The 20953-nt window shown below is 43.8% G+C and overlaps 1 protein-coding gene across 1 annotated transcript in view; it reads right to left on the bottom strand.

Annotated features, from left to right (window-relative positions):
* The window catches only part of EPHA4 (EPH receptor A4), a 141713-nt gene that overhangs the window by 45131 nt on the left and 75629 nt on the right, over positions 1–20953 (bottom strand). The window contains exon 5 of the mRNA XM_075937537.2: positions 20319–20657. Within this exon, the coding sequence (XP_075793652.1) occupies positions 20319–20657 (339 nt within the window). The remainder of the gene's footprint in view (positions 1–20318; positions 20658–20953) is intronic.

Below are 20953 nucleotides of genomic sequence, written 5' to 3'. Positions count from 1 at the left end.
TTTTACACGAATCCTGCATTACAACTCAAGCATGAGGTCTGTTTAGTCTGAGCACTGCTTGTTTTCTTTCTGCTAGCTTGCTAAGAAATCCTGTTGGCATGTTCTGACACGGATAACTTAATACTTGCCAACAGAAACATGGCAGGATACAGTGTGTATATTTCCTGTATGTATGAATGCCAGTTTAAAATAAACAGGAAAACAAGTCTTTTAGTTCGAAGGCAATTTATAAAAATCTGTCTGAACATTACTACTGCTTGGGGGAGGGGGAATAGGCAAAGAAACATTCCTAAATGCTTATTAACACAAAATGGGTAGATGTATTTAGCACTGCAAATTGCTTTAAAGAAATTCTACAGAAAATAAGCAATTTGTTAGATTCGGGATTAGCTGCCAGCTCTCTAACCTGGCCAGGTTTTAACCCACTAGCCTCAGTGGAATTACTTCTAGCTGTAGCTGAGATCAGAATTTGGCCCAAAATAAAAGACAAAAAAAATCTGCAGTGTAAACAGGGCAATAATGCCCCTCTAATAGACTGTGGTGGATGACGATAATAGCAAACAGTGGGACAGGCAGCCATGCTATCCGTTGATACTTGGAACATCCCTTATCATTGATTCCGGGTTTCAAGGCTGTTCTGAGGGAGTGCATGAATGGACCATACTGAAGTAGGATCCCGTGGGCTGAATTCTGGCAAAGGGCACATGAAGAGCACCATGTTCTGTCATGTTAAAAGATGCACCAGACCCTGCTCTCCCCAAGCCACCAGTTCCATGTGCTGGTGTGGAGGGCAGCCCATCCTCATGTAGTCGCTTCTCTTATGGGAAATCCAGTACCACCACGCATGGGCAGTGCCTGTGCTCTCCAGTCTCAGTGCAACTAGTGCCTGCCATAAAGCACCGTTCTGTTCTCTATTATTCCATCTACATGCAGAGCCAGTCAATATCCACTCTGCATTTTTAAAAGCAAATTCCTTCACCCACGCCTCACCTTTCAACCATTTTTTCTCTGCATTCTCAAGATCCACTGTCATTGCCTGAACTTCAGCTCCCATTTCCAGCTACCCCCCTTCTCACATCATGTCACTTGCCAACCCCTCAACTCTTCCGTTTTTCTCCTTCCACTCAGAGTCACAGGAGTGCTTTCTACTACAGACACATATATATGTAAATAGTTACCGGGCAAGGTTCCAGAAGATAGTCCTCGAGAATGTGAAGCACCATTTCTCGGTTTTGTAGGATCAATAAAATATCCTGTTGTTGTGCACCGCAAATAGCTTCTTGTGTGCAGCTTTTAAACCACTTCTGACAGATATAGTGTATCAGGGATCAGTAAAACTATGTAAGATGTGTTAATTATAGTCTTTTAAATACCAGAGTGACCACTTGTCCTTATTAGAAGGGATAGGTCTGGCTCCATGCCGAATGTCTCAGATCTCGTGAGTGTCAATATGGAATTTTCCTCCTTTCCTCAGTACTTATCCTGCCTTTATCATCAGGACGTCTGAATACTGAGTTATTTCGGAAATAATCATGGAATTCTTAATCCATTATGGTACATAAGAATGGTCTGACCCAGTATGGCCAATGGTCCAGCTAGCCCAGTATCCTGTCTGCCGATAGTGGCCAATACCTGATGCCCCAGAGGGAGGTATCACAACAGGTAACCCTCCTCTGTCACCCACCTCCAGAGAAACAGATGCTAGGGATACCATTCTTACCCATGCTGGCTAATAGCCTTTGATGGATCTAACCTCCATGAATCTATTTACGTCTTTTTTGAAAACCCCATTAAAGTTCTAGCCTTCACCACATCTTCTGGCAAGGAGTTCCAGAGGTTCACTGTGTGTCGAGTGAAGAAAAACTTCCTTTTGTTTGTTTTAAACCTGGTGCCTATTAATTTCATTTGGTGACCCCGAGTTCTTATATTGTGAGAATGATTTTGTTTTGAGGGCACCATGTTGCCTGGTGATATTTTTAATGATAAGCATTTTCTGTATTTCTCATACAGTTGTCTTTAATTTACTTGGAATGCAGATACCTGGTGAATGATTTCCTTTGCCATTTACTCTTAGACTTAAGAATATTAACTTTCATAGACAAAACTATTTAAGAACCTGCCTAGAAAGCCTTTTGCCTTGTTCACTTTTTGAAGCTCTCCAACACAGAAGTACCTTTTGGACAGAAATGTAAAATGTCGATCATTCTGCTGAAGCAGCTTTCCTTTGGCCAAGTCTCCACTTGCCTGCTGTAGAGTGATCTTCTGGTGTTCGATTTAGAGGGTCTAGTAAAGACCCATTAAATTGAATGCTGAGGGTGCATTTGCCCAGTGCCAGTAGTAAAGGAAGCCAACAGTAGTGTTTGCTTCCCTTGGCCTCCCACTGTGAAGATGGCGCCAAACTCGGCTTAAGATATGTTGACTCCAGATATGTACGGTTTTTACATTTACATGTATGGTTTTTACAAAGCTGGAGTTGTGTATCTTACCCTGAACTTCCACGTCTAGTACAGACCTGGCCTTATTCAGGTATATAGATTTGGTCAGATGGTATCATCCTGGTTGTGAATGTGCTATGACCACTTCAAAAGTGTTAGGCTGACCTGTTTGTGCTTCTCGAAAAAATGCCAAGAACCTTGAGGAAGGAAGACAGAGTACTCTAACAGTGATACAGAACAGTCACAGGGTTCAACAGCAATTGAAAGCTTGATTTCAAATATGCAATTTTGAGCATATCGTGCCTGCAAGTATAAAAGAGCTCCAGATAAAGCTTCAGCTCCTGCTTTGTAGCCAGAGGATGGCAAGGTGTTTATAAAGCAGGGATGGGTAAAACGGCCTCCACGGGCTAAATCCGGCCCACCAACTGGGTTGATCCGGCCCACAGAGGCGCTGCCGCTCCCAGGTCAATTAGGGTCCGGGGACGGGAGAGCGCATGAAGTTTCCTCCATCCTGCTAGGAGCACGCAGAGCTTTTCTAAGTGCCACGTGAGCCTCATACGGTGTGATCAGGGTGGAGGAAACTCGTGCCCTCTCCCGCCCCTAAGCTCTGAATGGCCTGGAGGTAGGGGAGCATGCAAAGCCTCCTCCTGCCCTGCCAGGAGCGCACGGCACTTTAAAGTGCTACATGTTCCTGGCAGGGCGGAGGAAACTTCGTGCACTTTCCCCACCCCCAGGTCCTAACTGGCCTGGGGGTGGGGAGCATGCGAAGCCTCTTCCTGCAGGGATGGGCATGGGTGCTTAGTGGGAAGAGGGGGCAAAGGGGCTCCCCCACCCCCAGACCAATCATAGTCTGTGGGTAGGGAAGCACCCTGGCACTGCCCCTTCCGGGGTGGCCGGGGCCAATTCAAAATTATTGCCCAGCCCGTTGTAAAGCCTTCAAAGTTCCTCAAGCAAGTTTCCATTTAAGTATTTACATTGATAGTGAACAATCTATTTTATTAGCTATCCTGCCTAAGTGAAGCCACTGTCTTGCACTGTCTTGTTACGGGATCTTTTCGCACCTGCCATGGTCTCCACTGCAGGCTTTTGTGTACTACTGAGAAACACTCCACACTGAATCAAGTTTGATGGGTTTTCATCTTCACAACTTTTGAAGAGGGAAACATAGTGCTTTGTGCAAGATGCCAGTGTGACAGTACTGGAAGATGGATCCCTCAGTGTTTCATGAACAGTTACAGCATAGAATCCAGTAGTTCATGCTTTGCCACATTGCCCTGCCAGTGTGCCTTTGGTATTTGCAAGACTCAACTCTCTTCCAGATGGACCATCTCAAGGGACTTAAGGGAGGGGATCTACTTTCAGAAAAAAACCTGTGCCACTAGTTACAATCCTAATGCCCACTTCTTCTGGACGTGGTCACACCTCTTTTTATTCCCCTGTGTTTCTCTGGAATAGAAGTCCACTTTTCTTCATCTGAAACAAGCAGTTAGCTCTAGATCAACTTCTAAAACATACCAAACTAGATGAAGATGACACCATCATTCTGCACACTGCATTATTCTGTAAAATTGTAAAACTTACTTCAGTCAATTAAGTTAAAAACTGTAATGAGTGATGGACATTTGAGGACCATCTTTAAGCCTTGAAACATTCAGGCTTAAAATTAAAATCTTGCTTTAGGGTGTCAGTAACAGGTTAGAGTAAGATGCCACTTTATTTCAAATCATGTAAGGCTTTAGCTGTGTTGATTTTGGTTTTATGCGTAGTGCTGAAAACAACTGAATTATTCATTTTAATAAACCACCACCGTGTCAATTATAAATTCCTCAGAAGGAGCAAACACTTAAAAAAAAATCAAGACAGCAGCCTTAACAGAAGTGGTCAGGAAAGTGAGATAATTGCTAGGAATTTTTCCTTAATGTGAGCACTATTTTAAATCTAAACAATTTCAATACTAAACTAGCATTCCGTGAAGTCATGAAGACATGGAGAATTAAAACAGGAAACGGCAACTTTTTAAAAAATTACTCTTGAAACTGGCTGCAGACACCACACAAAAGTGTAGAGTCCAAATGGTTGTGCAAATGAAGTCCAATGACAATAATGATCCTCAATTTGGCCCAGCAGTCTCGTGGGCTGCCATCCACAGATCAATTGGTATTCTGATCCTAGCCTTGTATCTCTTAGCCCAGCATACCTGTGAATAGAGGGCAGAAGACTGTGAATATACCCTTTGGCTGTTGATCAGAAGAGGGCTGACCATTGACCTCTCGAGGTCCCTTCCAGTCCTAGTATTCTATGATTTCTGCTAAACTCTTTAAGGTTCAGCAAATTGGCAGCAGATCTCTCTTCTCAGAGCCAAGGCTCCAAGTATTATTTTGAAGCTCAGAAGGCAGAATACAGGAAAATGCAAAGGGCCGGGGGAAACATTCCTCCCATAATTCCGACACCCTGAATCTAAAAAATGATTTCTAACAAATTGTGAACCATTTTTAAGTTTTATGTTCTCTTAGGGCTTGCCCAGCTTTTCAGCTCAGTTTTGGTACAGACGTTTCCACACATGTGATCCTTATTTATGCCCAGAGGAAACTGGTGACATCTGAAAGAGAGTACACAAAATGAACAATTTACCGCAGTGGGTAAAGATCACTCTGTATTTGACTCAAGACAATGCCTACCTGCTGAGCCTCCACTGTTTCAAACACTTGGCTTTCTTCAGTTTCTAAAAATGATCTCCAGTTGAAGAAAAAATGCACATCTGCCACCAGCACTGAAGCTACCTCCCTTTGAGCTTAGCCCACTGCCACCAGCTACCTCCCTTTGAGCTTAGCCCACTCTCTTTAATCACTTTTCTTGCTGCTTTCTTCCCAGCGCTAGCATAACTGCAGCCTTTTTAACTTTCAGCACATGCAGCAGCAACAGCAACAGAGTGTGGCATGCTCATGGAAATGCACTGCAGGGCCCCGCACACCTATGACATTCTAATGAAAACCCACAAAATCCTGCAGCAAACTAAAAAAATCCTACCAATCATCAAGGCCCCAATTATCCTGACAACTGAAAGAATATTTGTTAAGCATGCTACCTGAATAGAGCTGCAAGAGTATTTGTTAAGCATGCAGCTACTTGAATGTTTAATTCACCTACAGTCTTATTTATGTGTGTTCACTAGGGGCTGTAAAATCTCATTTGTCAACTGGTTAAACGTAAATTTAACTGATTAAACGTGGCAGCCAAGGGGACGGGAGAGCTGGGAGCCAGTAGCTCTATGGGGTGCTCCCAGATAACCATTAACCGTTACCCATTAACTGGTTGCCCAAGTCTTGACAACTAGACGGAAAGGTGTGGTACTTCAGTCTGCATTCATTGTTACACTAAGAAAGATAAATGGAGACTGATTTAGAGGACAGTTTTAAAGAATGTGGTATGTTATCTACACAGTCTTTCCAGGGAGCCATTGTTTTGTGTTGTCTTCAAATCTTGCCTTTGTTTGCTGAAATGAATGGATGTTACACAAACCACGCTTCAAATATTAGACAGCAGTTATGTACAGCTGCTCCGTTTTGCATACTACGCCACCAAATCTACTTTAGTCTATTACTAATTGTGTTCCTATAATATGATAAATTATAAAGTTAATTTAAAACATTCAATATTCCAACACTAATTTTCAGAAATCCTTGAAAGTATATTTATGGTTCACTATATATTACAATTTATATTGAGCACTTTTGCTCTCTGCAGTAATCTTTCATAGAAACATCTTACAAAATTTAATACTGATGGAACCAATAAGATGCTATCAAAATTGAACAGGGTTTAATAGAAATTCCCCTAAAACTTACAGACTTTAATAGAAGACAACAGTCTGCTCTCTCTCTCTCTCTCTTTGGGTATGTCTAGACTGCATCCCTCTCTCAGCAGAGGGATGTAGATTACTCAGGTCGACATTGCAAATGAGGCAGGGATTTAAATATCCCATGCCTAATTTGCATAAAAATGGCCACTGCATTTTGCCGACTCAGCACTTTGTTGGCAAAAAGCAGCATTCTAGAGGGGGATCTGTCAGGAAAGAAAGCCTTTTTCAACAGATCCCCTATGCCTCCTGCAAGGAGGTTTGCAGAATCTGTTGAAAAAGGCTTTCTTTCTCGACAGATCTCCCTCTAAACTGCCGCTTTTTGCCAACAAAGTGCTGAGTTGGCAAAATGCGGTGGCCATTTTAATGCAAATTAGGCACGGGATATTTAAATCCCTGCCTCATTTGCAATGTCGACCTGCCTAATCTGCATCCCTCTGCCGACAGAGGGATGCAGTCTAGACATACCCTTTGTGTATAAACCAGTTTATAGAATTCAAAAGCAGGAATATTTTTAAAAAGCCGAAAGAATGGTTATAATTTTCTGCTAAGTTCTATAAACTTTTTCACGAGGGACTCTTTGAAACAAAATATAAAATAATATGATTTGGCTTCCTTCTCTTTCCTCTGGAATTATTAAAAGAGAAATGTCTAAAAAATACCATCAATTTTTGTTACCCAGAGATTATAAAATATTACTCTCAAGCACCCTGAATCAAATTCTCCAACTGCTTCAGCCAAGTAGGCTACTAAATCAGAGTTCTGAGATGCCAGCTCTTGAATTTAGTAACAAAGGCAGATTACATTAATCTAAAGAGAAAGCATGAAATTCTTCAAGAGTATGCAGATAGCAGACATGCATTTATATGATTTGTTTGGCAAGGAGAAACCTACTGGAGTCCTGCCATAATAATAGAGGACTCTCTTCCTGCCTGTTCACACATGGGACCAAATCAGAAGTGACATTTCTGAGTGAAGGAAATTTCACTGGAAAACTCAATCTTTTGATTGTCCAGCCAAACATTACCACTTTGGTTACAGAGTCCATGCTACATCTCTATTTTTCCTTCACCGCTCAATAAATCTCTCTGAAAAGAGAAAAACAGAAAGAACAAAAACTTTGGGAGTGTTTTTCTTGCCATATGGATAGATGAGACATTTTTTTCAAAGGCCACTACTAACAAACCATTAAATATATGAATGGAACAGGACTGCCCTGACCACAGCCACAGTCAGGCCAATTTACTAACCTGTTCCTCAGTTCAGGAGACAGTGCAGAAACCCTGGGACTGAGAGACAGGCTATGTTTATTTGTGCTACATTGCATGGCATTTTAATTAGTAACTGTGCGGATTTAAATCCTCTGAATGGACACACAGGGGCAGTTGTGCAGCCTAGCTTTTGTGTTTCCTCTCTAAAAAAAAATCCTGTTTGAGGACATCAGCAGGGGGTTAATGGAAGCTTTGATAAAATTCTCTGAATCCTTTTATTGTTGCTCAACTACAGACTAGATTCTGGTGTCTTTCTGGCTGGTGTCTGTAGATAGTAATTAATTGAGTCAGTTGGGAAAAAGCTAAAAAATAAGAAACCCATCTGAACATTTGGTAGCCACAAACTGTCTTGTATAAGTATCTCCTCAGAACTGAAAACACTTCCATGCAGTTTTTTGTGGAATCACTCAGATTAGAATACAAAGACAGTAATAAACATAGAGTGAACAAGCATTGCTAAGAGGGGAAAATGTGTGGCTAACTAATCTGTAGTAAATAAACCCCCCTACGGTCTGATCCCAGTTAGTTATTCTGAATTTGCTCTCGTATAACACAGATCAGAATGGAATCAGAGGTATATATCTATCTTAATGTTAATAAATGTAAATAAAAATAAAGGTTGGTGCTGCTCAGGCTTGAAGAGGAAACAATCTTTTCTGCTGAAGGCATGTAAGAATCTTCCATTTTCCATAGTAAACCATCAGATCTTTTAAAAAATGTGACCAACTTTTATTTAAATGCTGTAATTACTTCTTGGCACTATCTGACATGCAACTTGTCTAAGCTGTTCACTGAACCTTGAAGCTGGTTATTTACTAAGGCTCTTTAGAAAGCTTTTCTTTCCCCCCTGACCGGGACTTATATTCCCCACCTTGAATACAAATTCATGGAAATGGGTGGTGCAGATGGTTTTGCCAGAAAGTAGGCAGTTGTTATTTTTATTATTTCTTTGTGTACAACTGCAATTGCTTTAAAATAATAATGTAATCCCTCCCTACAATAGTTGTCATTGTTTTCCTTTTAAGATGGTAGCACATAAACTTATATTTATAATTACACCTTTCTTATAAACCATCAGAAGCATGAGTCTGAACACAGAGCCTTGTTAACAAGAAAACTGCATTTCCTTATTCCAGCACTCTCTTTTACACACATAATTAAATGAGCCTGGGAATGAATTTTCAACTGGCCATCATTCTTTATCTCTGATGTACTGACCGATCTCACACGAAGTATTCTTTACCTAGCTACTTATTTTTCTTGCACATAATTTCTTCTTTTCTTTCCATGTGCTGGGATTATTTCTTTATGGATTTCTCCTACAACTGTCATTTGAAAGTTCTGTGGTTTCCTTGAATCCATTATTTGGTTTGCTTTCAAGCTCTGTGGTAACGAAATGGGTTATGAGTTTGCGGGAGTAGACCCTCGGTTGATGTCAATTATCATAGCTCCATTGATTTCAATAATGAAGCTAGCCCCATTTACATCAGCTGAGGGACAAGTCGGGATGTTAGATAGCGCATCATTAAATGTCGTGTAAGCGCATGAAATTTTAGCAGTTACCCAACTATTCGATAGTCCCAGAGGTGGAGCTGGCAGATGGTGCACTCCCGGACCCACTCCCGGGGAACCCCTTGCCACCTCTCTATCAGAGGCAGCAGCGCAGGGTGGCAGGAGGGAGCTGACTCGGAGGGGAGGCTAGTTTAAAACCCGGGTGAGACCCTGCATGGACAGAGGCTGCTCCATGGGATGCCAGAGCAGCCCTGCCTACAAGAAGCTACAATCCCTCCCCCGTGGACAGAGGCTGCTGCCGTGGAGCAGCCTCTGTTCACGGTGAGCCCAGGACCCCATGTACAAAGGCTGCTTGGTGACAGCCTCCCCTGTTCTCCTTGCGCTGTCTCTGATAGAGGGGCAAGTGGCACTGCAGAGATGGGGGGAAACCAGCTCCTGCCTCAGAATCTCCTTTCCAACAGAGTTCAGGAGAGACTCTGCTGAGAAGTGCTGCTCCCCATCCTTCAAATATAAATAAAATACCTCTTGTTTCCAATTCCTCTTTTCATGACTCTAGAATGGAAATGGAATGGAATTTGTGCCAACTCTGCCATAACCCAGAGTCCAACAAGAGCTCAGCAGCCAGGAGGCACCTGGCAAGACCCAGATATTCTTCAATGTGCAGTCCATGCGGGGAGATGGATTTTAAGCAGACTCCGCTGTTCCTCCCTCCCCCACGCTGCTGCCTCTGATAAAGAGGCAGCAGAGCACGGGGGCAGGTGGCTCAGTGGGAGCCAGTACATGCAGGAGGCCGGCTTAAAAGCTGCCCTCCCACCCTGCGTATAAACGTGTAATGGCTGACATTTTCCGCAGTTACACATTTACCTAAATAAACGCATTTTAACATCCCTAGTGCAGTCATCCTAAAGAGACCATTTTGTCTCAATTCAAAGCAAGGGCTAGGTAAGAAGCTTCCTTTCCACTCTGTGTGGTCATGCAGAGGTCTCTCTTGCTGGTTCAGTCCTCATCAATGTAACGTTATGCTCTGATGTGCCCCAGAACAGCAATTCCAAAACACAAGGAAATTGAAGCAAGACACATGGGTAGGTGGTCAATCAAATGTATAATAAACTCGAGTCACTTGACTCTCAAGACCTTCAACAGAACAACACAATAGCCCAAATGGCAGGTCTGTTGCAGCAAACCCTGAGTAACTGCACACACCAAATGCTATACCCACAGACACACACAGAGGAAGAGAAACTGGAACACTGAGTTTAGTCAGCAGAAACGAAGCAGGAACAAGGAACAGGAAGCAACAAGCTGGAAGACAACACACCCTTGCCAGTCATCCAAGCCTCCTACAGCTGTAGACTCTTTGATCCTAAACCCTTTGACCCATTGGGAGTAAGTAATTGAAAAGGGGTGGTGGAGAAAGGTGGGGTCATGGTGGAGTTGGAGCAATGATGCTAAAAAGGAATTTTCTAAAGAAGTGTTATCTTTTCTCTAACTTCTCCCACAATTAAGGCATCTGATTGTGACCAATATTTCCTCTGTGGTCCAACAAGGGTACCCACTCAAGCAGAGCTGTCCCTAGGGGAGCGAAGGGTTCGGGGCAATCCCAGCCCTCTTTGCCCCAGGTGCAGGGTCTGGGGCACTGCCACTCCCAGCCTCGGCCCCGCCCGCCCTGCCTCCAGCTCCACCCCACCTCTTCTCACTCCTCCACCCAAGCCCCGCCCCATTTGCTCAATCCCCCTCCCTAGAGAGTTCTGGCATGGGGCGGCAGCATGGGTTGGGCACTGCCCACCACTCACCGCAACAGTGGGAACCAGAGCAACACAGCAGCCTCCTCCGCTCCACTGCCTTCCCATCCTGCTGCACTCCACTTTACCACTTCACTTTCAGTTAGTAAAGCAGAGCAACCCAGCTGGGAGATGGCAGTGGAGCAGCACAAGCTGCTGTGTGTGTCGCTCCACTTCCCAGGCTCTCAGGTGAGTATGGGGAGAGGGAGATGGCCTGCTACCACCCTACGGCAGCCTCACCCCCAGGTAATCTCCCAGAACACCCTGAGTCCTGCAGGCTGCCATAAATAAAGGGAACTGCCCCATACACAGAGGATGGTTGGGGCAGCCACCACCGAGTCCCCCAAATTGTGGGGTCCAGGGCAACTGCCTCGAAATGTCCTATGTCTCTGCACTCCTATGGAGCTCTGCCCAGCTCCTCATAAGCATCTCTACAGGATAAAGATCGACCGGTGTCTCTCCATTCTGACCAGGGATTCTCCAAGCTTCACAGTTCCTTGCCTAGAATGCGAGTTCCCCAGCAAGTCACACTTCCTGAACAGACATGCAAATGTAGGCTGCCAGATGGTTTAACCAAAAATACTGAACACCCCCTCCCCCCCCCCAAAAAAAACACACTGGGGAAAAAATTCTCTTGAGGGGAAAAAAAGGGGGAGAACAAAGTTGTTAAGCAAAGAAAAAGCGTGGCCCCTTTAAGAAATTATTTTGAGGCTTTTTTTGGCTGCTGGCAGCTATCCACTGTATTGCCGGACAACACATTTTAGGTGTCCAGTATTTTCTGCCTTTTTTTTTTTTAACCAGACAGGAGGCAAAAATAGCAGACTGTCCGGGTCAATACCGGACACCTGGCAACCCTATGCGAGTGTGCTTTGATCTCTCCTCAGAGGCTATGAACACTTGTAATTGCCTGCACTTCAGCTTCCCTCATAGCTCTTTAGACACCGGTCGATCTTTATCCTGTATAGATGCTTATGAGGAGCTGGGCAGAGCTACATAGGACTGCAGAGCCATAGGACATTTCGAGGAGGTTGCCCTGTTCCCCACACTTTGGGGGACTCAGTTTGGCTGCCCCAACCATCCTCTGTATATGGGACAGTTCTCTTTATTTATGGAAGCATTAAAAATAATAAAGCATCTGCTTGCCTGCTAGATGTTTACCAGAGGTCACCAATCAAGTCTTATGGGGACTGTGCATGCCAAGTCCCTCCTCTGTATAAATCTCCTTCCTGCCCTCTCCGTTGGACAGAAGACCTTGTCCATATGCAAGAACAGAAAGAAGAGCCTGAGTCAGTTTAAACTCAGGTCATTTATCTACATGTCCTTTCTTTGTTGGACCCTGGTAAATCCAGCCTGAATTAGTACCTGTGAGTGTCACCAGGTAATGGCATATTTTGGAAGTGCTACAACCTGTCTTGTCACCCCTACTATTCTCAGCTCTTGGAAGAGCTGTGGTCAGCCACGCCGCATTCCATGAACATATCATTCCCTACACTAAGGAGTCCTGTTCAGAGCTCTGTCCTGATAGTTACAGCTCTTCTTCCCTCCCTACCTGCGCTACCACATCTCTCTCAAGCAACCACAATCTTCCAGAAAAACCGCACTAGAACAATGAACTGTTCGCCAACAAGTGGAGGCTTGAGAGCACAGAAGCCAGAACTTACACAGGAGCTGGACTTAAATTACAGAGCTCAGTCCTGCAACCTTGGCCCTCACCGCTTTCAGAATGAAATGCCAAACTCCTTTCTTTGACTCATTGTCCTTTCAATAATATTTTCAACACACACATGCCCACCATCACTCACTCCCCCCACCAACAGGCATGTGAAGAAAAAACCCTGTAAAACTTACTGGGCTCTTTTTCTTCCTGGAAGGGATAGTTTCTGTGAACAGGCTGTGCTCAAGTCCTACTGTGATGGAGCTAAATTAGTTCAATATATCTGATGAATCAGTTGATTTTATTTTCATAAAGGAAGAACCTTATATGAACAATTACAGTTTGTAGCAGGCAAGGATGTGAATGTTCCATGCACTATCCTGCAGTATGGTAAGAGTATGTCTATACAGCAGGGCAAAAGTCGAATTAAGCTATGTAAAATCAGCTACCTCCATTGTGTAGCGTAAGTCAAGCTTAACTCAGCTTTTGGCGCTGTCTACACAGCAGGAAGTCGAAGGAAGAACACTCTTCCTCGACTTCCCTTACTCCCCGTGAAATGAGGGTTACAGAAGACAGAGTAAGAAGTTCTCCAGCTCGACATTATTTCGAAATATCAGCTTGCGTGTAGATGTACTCTTTGTTATTCCAAAATAATGACAGTTATTCAGAAATAATGCTACTGTGTAGACATACCCTTACTGTCCATGTGGACTTGGTTGACGGAAACTAAAAATTTGCTTTGTAACAAGGGAAAATTAAAGGGTTAATGCTCATCAGCAAGGTCCACATGGACCATTATTGTATGGCAGGACAGTGCAAAATAGATTCACACCCAGGCTTGCTGGAAACTAAATGTTTGTGTGTCTATGTGGTTGCTGTGCTTCTTGCAGTTCCTACAAATTAACAACCACTTTATATATCTCACATTTCAGTGTGGAGCAATTCTTTATGGCTGAATTATGAATATCTAGGAAAAAGGGGGGGACATTTAAATGGAAACACTGTCAGATTCTTCGTTTTAGTGGCATTGGCAATCAAAAGGAAACACTAACAAACCCTCAGCTTAAGTGGCGTTGGCAGGTTTTGAGTCCAAGTATGGGACTCAAACTACGGACCATATCGTGTTTTTAATTTCTGGGTTCAATTTCTGTTGTTGCCAATGTATTCAGTGTACACTGTCAGAAGGCACAATATACCATGGATCCCTATTTGCTTTTGCATAGGCTAAACCATACTTTCAGAACATAGGACTCTCTATGCATAGTGCAGTGTGCCTTGCATGCTAATAAACTTCTGAAAGGAAAGACAGGCTTTGAGAGGAGTTACACCAAAAGACAGAATAAGAATGTGTTCCCCTACCATAAAAATCTTGTAGAAATGGTGAGTCATCTGGAAGCAAACATTCTAACTGCTCTGATTTTGAAAAATTCTATTTATTTAAATAGGTCTCCTTCCAAAGGCTCCTTTAGATTTCTCTGTTTTATTAACTGTGCCTCAATAAGGTAATTAAAAAGAGAGAAAGAGAGAGAAAAAAGGGTCAGCTTCTTCCTTCCCCACACTGAGCTTGACTATCTAGATTAATTATGATCACCACAGTTAGATGAAATCATCTCACTTGAAATGAGGCACACTCAACCAGTGGAAGGTTTCCAGCCCGAGCACTGATGACATAAAATGGAAGGCAAATAACTGCAAGGTTCTGTATGATGCTGAGGGACCAGGGGAACATTACAGCATGGACAGCAGCCACAATTCTCCGCACCTGAGATGAAGCATCTTTGGGCAAATAGCTAGACAGCTTGGGGCAGATGAACAGAAAGTCTGACATAGTCGTAAGATCCTTTCTTGACTCTGAGCACCAGCACTTTTAAAACATCCACAGTCTAGTGTGATGAGGGAAAAGACAAGGTCTGGTTATGTATACAATATTTCTGTCCTAATTGGTATAACCTGTATCCTTCTAACTGTGATGGTCCATTTAAGAAGAAATGTAGCCAACGGTAACCTAACAAGGTAACAAATCACCAGGCAACCTGTTTATGTCTATTCATAAACATCAGCCATATAATATATCATTGAGAAAAGTCAGAGGAGGGAGACCTGTCCCCCATAAAATGAAATCAAAAAAGGAAGAAGGATTGAAAGCGGCATAGTGATCTTCTAGTTTGATTCTCATTTGTGGTTTATTTATTTGAATCTCATTTGGGGCTTGTTTATTTCCCTTGGTTGATCCCCCCATTCTACGTGAACTGTTTCAGCATCAACACCAAACACTGGCTTCCCCGCGCTACTAGGGTTGCCAGATGGTTTAACCAAAAATACCAAGCGCCCCCCCCCCCAAAAAAAACCCCCCAAAACAGAACAAAAAAACACCGGGGAAAAAAATCTGTTGAGAAAAACAAGGGGGAGACCAAAAAGGTAAGGAAAAAAAAAACCGCTGCTCCTTTAAACGGCACCACGCTTCTCACTCCCCCGCCCTCACCAGATGTGGTAGCGGAAAATTGTCCCTGCCAGACTTCTGTCCAAGGGAAACAGGAAATACCAGACATGTGAAAAAAAAATTTACTGGACGGGGGATGTGAATACCGGACTGTCTGGACACCTGGCAACCCTACGCGCTACGCAGCCACACACACAGATCGAGGAATATTCCCAGTGAACAGGGCCGTCAGGTTTGAGTCCTAAACAACTGAGGCTGTATTCTAATAAAAATATAAAACTGTACTGCATCCCCATCTATGAAACAAAGGCTTCCTGATTGCCATGAAAGGTCTCTTTATTTTAATTTAAAACAGCTTCGTAGCATTATCCTCTGGGAAAAAATAAGGCTTTGAGATTTGTATGTCATTTGGTCAACCTGCTAGTAGGGTTTCCCAGGGAAAGAGAGCCTCTTTTGGCAAGGAATGAGAATGGCATCTCTACAGCTCTTGCACAAGGAGATTCACTTCACTTTTAGCTGATAGACTAATGGTGATTTTATTTGCTCATGAATGTAGACAGCAGGCCAAATTTCATTGTGGGTAGTAGAGAACGCTGCTGCCAGTTATCTACTGTGTTCACTGAAATAATGGAACGGCCAGTAGATTTCAACATCACCTTTCATGTTTTTCTTGGATCTATACAGGCAGTCCCTGGGTTACGTACAAGATAGGGACTGTAGGTTTGTTCTTAAGTTGAATTTGTATGTAAGTCGGAACTGGCGTCCAGATTCAGCCGCTGTTGAAACTGACCAGCGGCTGACTACAGGAAGCCTGAGGCAGAGCTGCTCTGCCCCGGGCTTCCTGGAATCAGCCGCTGATCGGTTTCAACAGCGGCTGAATCTGGACACCTGGGACAGAGCAGCTGGGGCGCTGCCGGGTTGGTCCCGCAGCGCCGCTCCTCGGGGCTACTGGACCAACCCGGCAGCACCCCAGCTGCTCTGCCCCAGGCGTCCCCAAGTCAGCCGCTGCTGAAACTGATCAGCGGCTGACTACCAGGGAGACGTGGAGCGGCTTTTCTCACCACAGCTTTGCGTCCTCCATGCCGCCTGCGTCCTCCACAGAGAGAAAAGCCTGGTCTGCGGGGGTGGAGGCACACTAGCTGCGCCTCCCCTCCCCCCCCCCCCAGCAGACCAGGGAGACGCGGAGCGGCTTTTCTCGCCGCGGCTTTGCTCCGTGTCTCCCTGGTCTGCCGCGGAGTGGCTTTTCTCGCCGCGGAGGACGCAGGTGGCGGGACTGCCCGCGTCCTCCATGGCGAGAAAAGCCTGGTCTGCGGGGGGGGGGGGGCACACTAGCTGCGCTCCCTCCCCCCCCCCCAGCAGACCAGGGAGACGCGGAGCGACTTTTCTCACCGCGGAGGACGTGTAAGTCGGATCCACATAAGTCGGGGACTGCCTGTATTTCCAAGTTTTAAAAAGTGAGAGGAAGTGTCCTGTGTGTCAGTCTTATAGGTATTAAAAAAATGTAGCATTTTGTAACCAATGTGCAGAAAGCCAAGCTGAATTCTGCTGCCAACGTTCTTAAAATACCACACTATTGAGGGGGCTTTCTATCATTAAAGAGATTTTCGAATGGTTTGAGAAACGAAATTTAGTCTTTTTTTGTCCCTCTTTTTAAGGAAGTAGGATCTAGGACTATTACAGTTTTCAATATATTTCCTCCCAACTCCTCAAAAAATGCCAGTGACAAAAGTTGTATTTATTTTCATTTTCATTTTCCTGCAGCACTGGAAACTGAGAATGGCTGCTGACTGAAATAGGGAGACAAAAGCGAATAGTTCAGTGTCTCAACTGAGCAGAGTAAAATGGCAAAAGCAAACAGAAAGCACCTGTGCCCTGCAGTACCTAACTTCAAGCTTATATCACATACAGTAATAAATATACTGATTTCCCAGTGCTTTCCATCTGCCCCATGTGCTCCCTCCTAAAGAGGCTCACCATATATATTTTTATATCAACATCTAAAAATCTGTTCTGAGATTGCACATTTTGTAATCAGTAATCAAACGTTTCCTGAGAATGGCATATTCTAATCCCCTTAGGAAGTACTTGCATGCTTAACACATGGACCCTCCCCCCCCCCCCCACACACACACCTCCTCCTGCATCCTTTCCCCCCAGTTCTGCTCACTCAATAGACTCAGGGCCATATGCAGTCACAGAATGTTTGCTTGAGTGAGGACCTCAAGATTTGACAGGGAAAAGCTGCTCGTGTGAGCAAAGAGTTCATGCAGTGCATCTATTTTTTCTTCTGTCGAGTGTTCGAAGGTCTTCGGACAGACACCAAAAAAACAGCTCAAGTTTTCTAGTAGTGTAAATCAGGACTAATTCCAGTGAAATCAAAGGATTTATGCTAGTGTAAAAATGGCCTGAGAGCAAAAAATGCCCTGTGGATGGTGATCTATATGGTTATATATTTAACCACAGAAGTGTCCCTTTATTATGAAATATTGCAACAGAAGATTGCTGCTATATGAATTTTAGTGCACTCTTGACTCCCATTTACAATGATTATATGAATAACTACTTGTAAAACCCAAGAGCCCAACCTTTTACACAACCAAGCCATCCCACTGAAGTCAATGGGACTTTTTGTATATGTAAAAATTTAACTCCTGGAAGGAAAGGTTTGTAGATTTGTGCCACAATTTCTTACTTAAGTTTTACGCACAATGTGATGTGAAGTGTCAGGGACGGGAGGTAGTCTGACACCTTTGTGTTCTTTTTCATTCACACTAGCACTGTTTTCCCTGGCCTCCTGAAGCATTTAATAGCCTAACAACAGGAAACACAGAAAACACAAACCTCTAGATGCAAAGAAAAATAATAAAGAAAATCAATTCTGGTTTGCATATTCAGTCAGATTCCAGTTTGAATAATAAATCATAAGAGAGCACAATTTTTCACGCAGTAGATGGATCCCACTTAATTATTCATGCACACATGCATCTACTAACCCCCACACATGCCAAAAAAATCAAGAGGAATTTTTTTGCTAGGCATTCACTGCACACAACAGAGTTCCCCCTGTAGTCCTTCACCTTCTGTAAGGAATGTTCTTCTGCAGCTGCCTCCTAAGATTCTCTCTCAGTGTTTTCTGTTAATCACAGCCTAAGAAATATCATCAGTTAAAAAGGCTCTAAAAAAAACTACAGGACCAAATTTTTAGAGCCCTACAAATCCACAGATATCTGCATTATATCCGTGGGCATCCACATCCACAGCTGTGAATGTGGATATCCACAGCTCATTTTTGCAGATATGGATGCGGGTACACATACAAATTTTATATCTAGTACCCTGTGTGTTCTGGGGTACACCATCGTCTGGCTCCAGTGCAGCCCCAGCACAAGCTTATATTTGCAAGGATCTGCATCTGCAGATGTGGATATCTGAGGATTCTTGTTGCAGATGCAGATATGGAGCCGGATGGCAATTTTCTATCCACACAGAGCTCTACACATTTTTCAAAGGAGCCATGACTCTGAAATTGTACTTTTAACTTTGCCAGTATAGTTAAGTGTGTTTCTAGCTGTCTAGATATTTATACAATAGTGTGTACACAAAGCCATAATTCTGTACATAAATGGACACATTCCTCAGAGTTACTAGGTCCCTTTCACTTTCATGAAGAGTTGATGCCAACTGGCACCTTGCTAAATTAGGTTATATACCTGAGGGCCTGGTAGCAGGATGTCTGGAGATGTGAGTTGTATATATGCAAAGTGCAAGTAAATAATTCTGCACACACAGTTCCACTGGAGAAACTATATTTGAAACTTTGACTGTATATGAATAAATAAAGTTTTCATTAAAATTTAAAAACAGAATCTGAGCTAAATACTGCAGTTCTCCTGCAGTACTGCAAAGTCAAGCAAAGAGAAGCAAAACCAAAAACTAGAACAGAGTATGGTCTAAACAGAGATAAAACTTACAAATCAAATTTCACTGTCTTGGAAGGAAGACATGCAAAAAAGCAAACAAGCATAAACGGTGACTGGGTATATTAATATTAAAAAAATCAGTTCTGATAAACAGAAATGCTAGAAACTTGGTTAAGAAAATATTTAACAATAATATTCTACTTGTCCTTTATATGGATGCATAGCATAGGAAAAGCATGCAAAGAGTTCCTACCCCTGATCCTTGAGCATCCCCTGTAAGTGCCCAGCAGAAGTGCAATTCCTATTCTTACGGAAGAACAGATTGCTGCTCCCAGCTTCGTAACTTCTACTTTCAGGGTCTTACCCACAAGATTCAGAAAGGAGGCAGGGCCATAGCTCTATCCTTGAGCACTACCCAGCAACGTGAGACTGGAGACCAGTATCATGCACCAATATAGCACTGCAATGAGGAGGGGGCATGGCACTGCCGCTGCAGAATGCCTCCCAGGCTATGTCTACACGACTGAGTTTTTCCGGGATACTAGAGGTATCCCAGAAAAACTCTGCCGCGTCCAGGGAACGTGTCCGCTTTTTCTGATCAGTTTCCAAAAAAGTGAGCACGCTGTTTCAGAAGCCCTGTATTCCTCATTTAATGAGGAATATGGGCTCTTCTGAAAGAGGAGGTTTTTCCACATTTGACAATTTGCGTATCTTTTTCCAAAAATAACTGCAGTGTCGACACAGCCCGGCTACGTCTACACTGGCCCCTTTTCCGGAAGGGGCATGTAAATTTCACGAGTCGTCGTAGGGAAATCCGCGGGGGATTTAAATATCCCCCGCGGCATTTAAATAAAAATGTCCGCCGCTTTTTTCCGGCTTTTAAAAAAGCCGGAAAAGAGCGTCTAGACTGGCCCCGATCCTCCGGAAAAAGTGCCCTTTTCCGGAGGCTCTTATTCTTACTTTGAAGTAAGAATAAGAGCCTCCGGAAAAGGGCACTTTTTCCGGAGGATCGGGGCCAGTCTAGACGCTCTTTTCCGGCTTTTTTAAAAGCCGGAAAAAAGCGGCGGACATTTTTATTTAAATGCCGCGGGGGATATTTAAATCCCCCGCGGATTTCCCTACGACGACTCGTGAAATTTACATGCCCCTTCCGGAAAAGGGGCCAGTGTAGACGTAGCCCCCCAGTGTGGTGCGGAACTGGACTGCACCCATTGCAGGACTGCAGTTAAAAAGCCCAGTCAAACCCTCCTGTTCTTCTGCCCAGACCGTACCTCTGAACATTAACATTACTCCACATAAATGATCCTGAACGTATGATTCTGGCTCAGCTATGTGATTTCTTTGGTTTTCTCGGCATTACTGTGATTATGAAAAAAATGAATCGAAGTCAGGCCATTTGCAAAAAGCAGATGGAGGAGGAAGAGAAGGAGAGTGTGGTTAGAGGCTTACCTGCTTGGTTAGTTGTCACTGTGACTGAGACAGCCTGGTCCTGGCTGGGGTTTTGCTTTGACACTCCGTTCACTGCCCAGATTTCAAAAGTGTAGTTGGAGTGTGCCAGAAGGTCAGTAATAGAGACCTTGGTGGTTTTCAAGCCATTCTGCTGGGGGCTGAAGTGCACGCCACTACCACACGACCGACAGCGGTTGAGGTCGCCAGCCCCACATCTCTTGCACACCACATTGTAGGAGATGTCATCGCGGCCTCCGCTGTTCTGAGGGGCACTCCACTCCAAGTTCACTGACGTCTCATTGACATTGGAAATCAGGTTCAGGGGAGCAGAGGGAGGGCCTAGGAAATAAAAATACCTTATTTTAATGTCATGTGAAAATAACCCTTCAGGGCTTCTCAAAACTCTGTCTCCAGGAGGCGCCGAGTGCCCCTGCTCCCACTGCAGTGAGAGAAAAGAGTGTGCAGCTTCGCACTCTATTTGCCCTGGAACGAAGGTGAAAGATTAACTCATTATTAAATAACCATCATTACCTCTAAGGATCGCAAATAACTTTTCACACACAAAATATCAAGAGTTAACTCTGGTTAATCATAAGTTTTATCATGGATTTCACAGTATGACGGGAGTTTTGAGT

This window comes from Pelodiscus sinensis, chromosome 10 (genome assembly GCF_052426305.1).
Source record: "Pelodiscus sinensis isolate ZL-2025 chromosome 10, ASM5242630v1, whole genome shotgun sequence".
In the NCBI taxonomy this organism is placed as follows: Eukaryota; Metazoa; Chordata; order Testudines; family Trionychidae; genus Pelodiscus; species Pelodiscus sinensis.
Note: the sequence above shows the minus strand (reverse complement) of the source record. Positions and strands in the feature narration are given on the sequence as shown.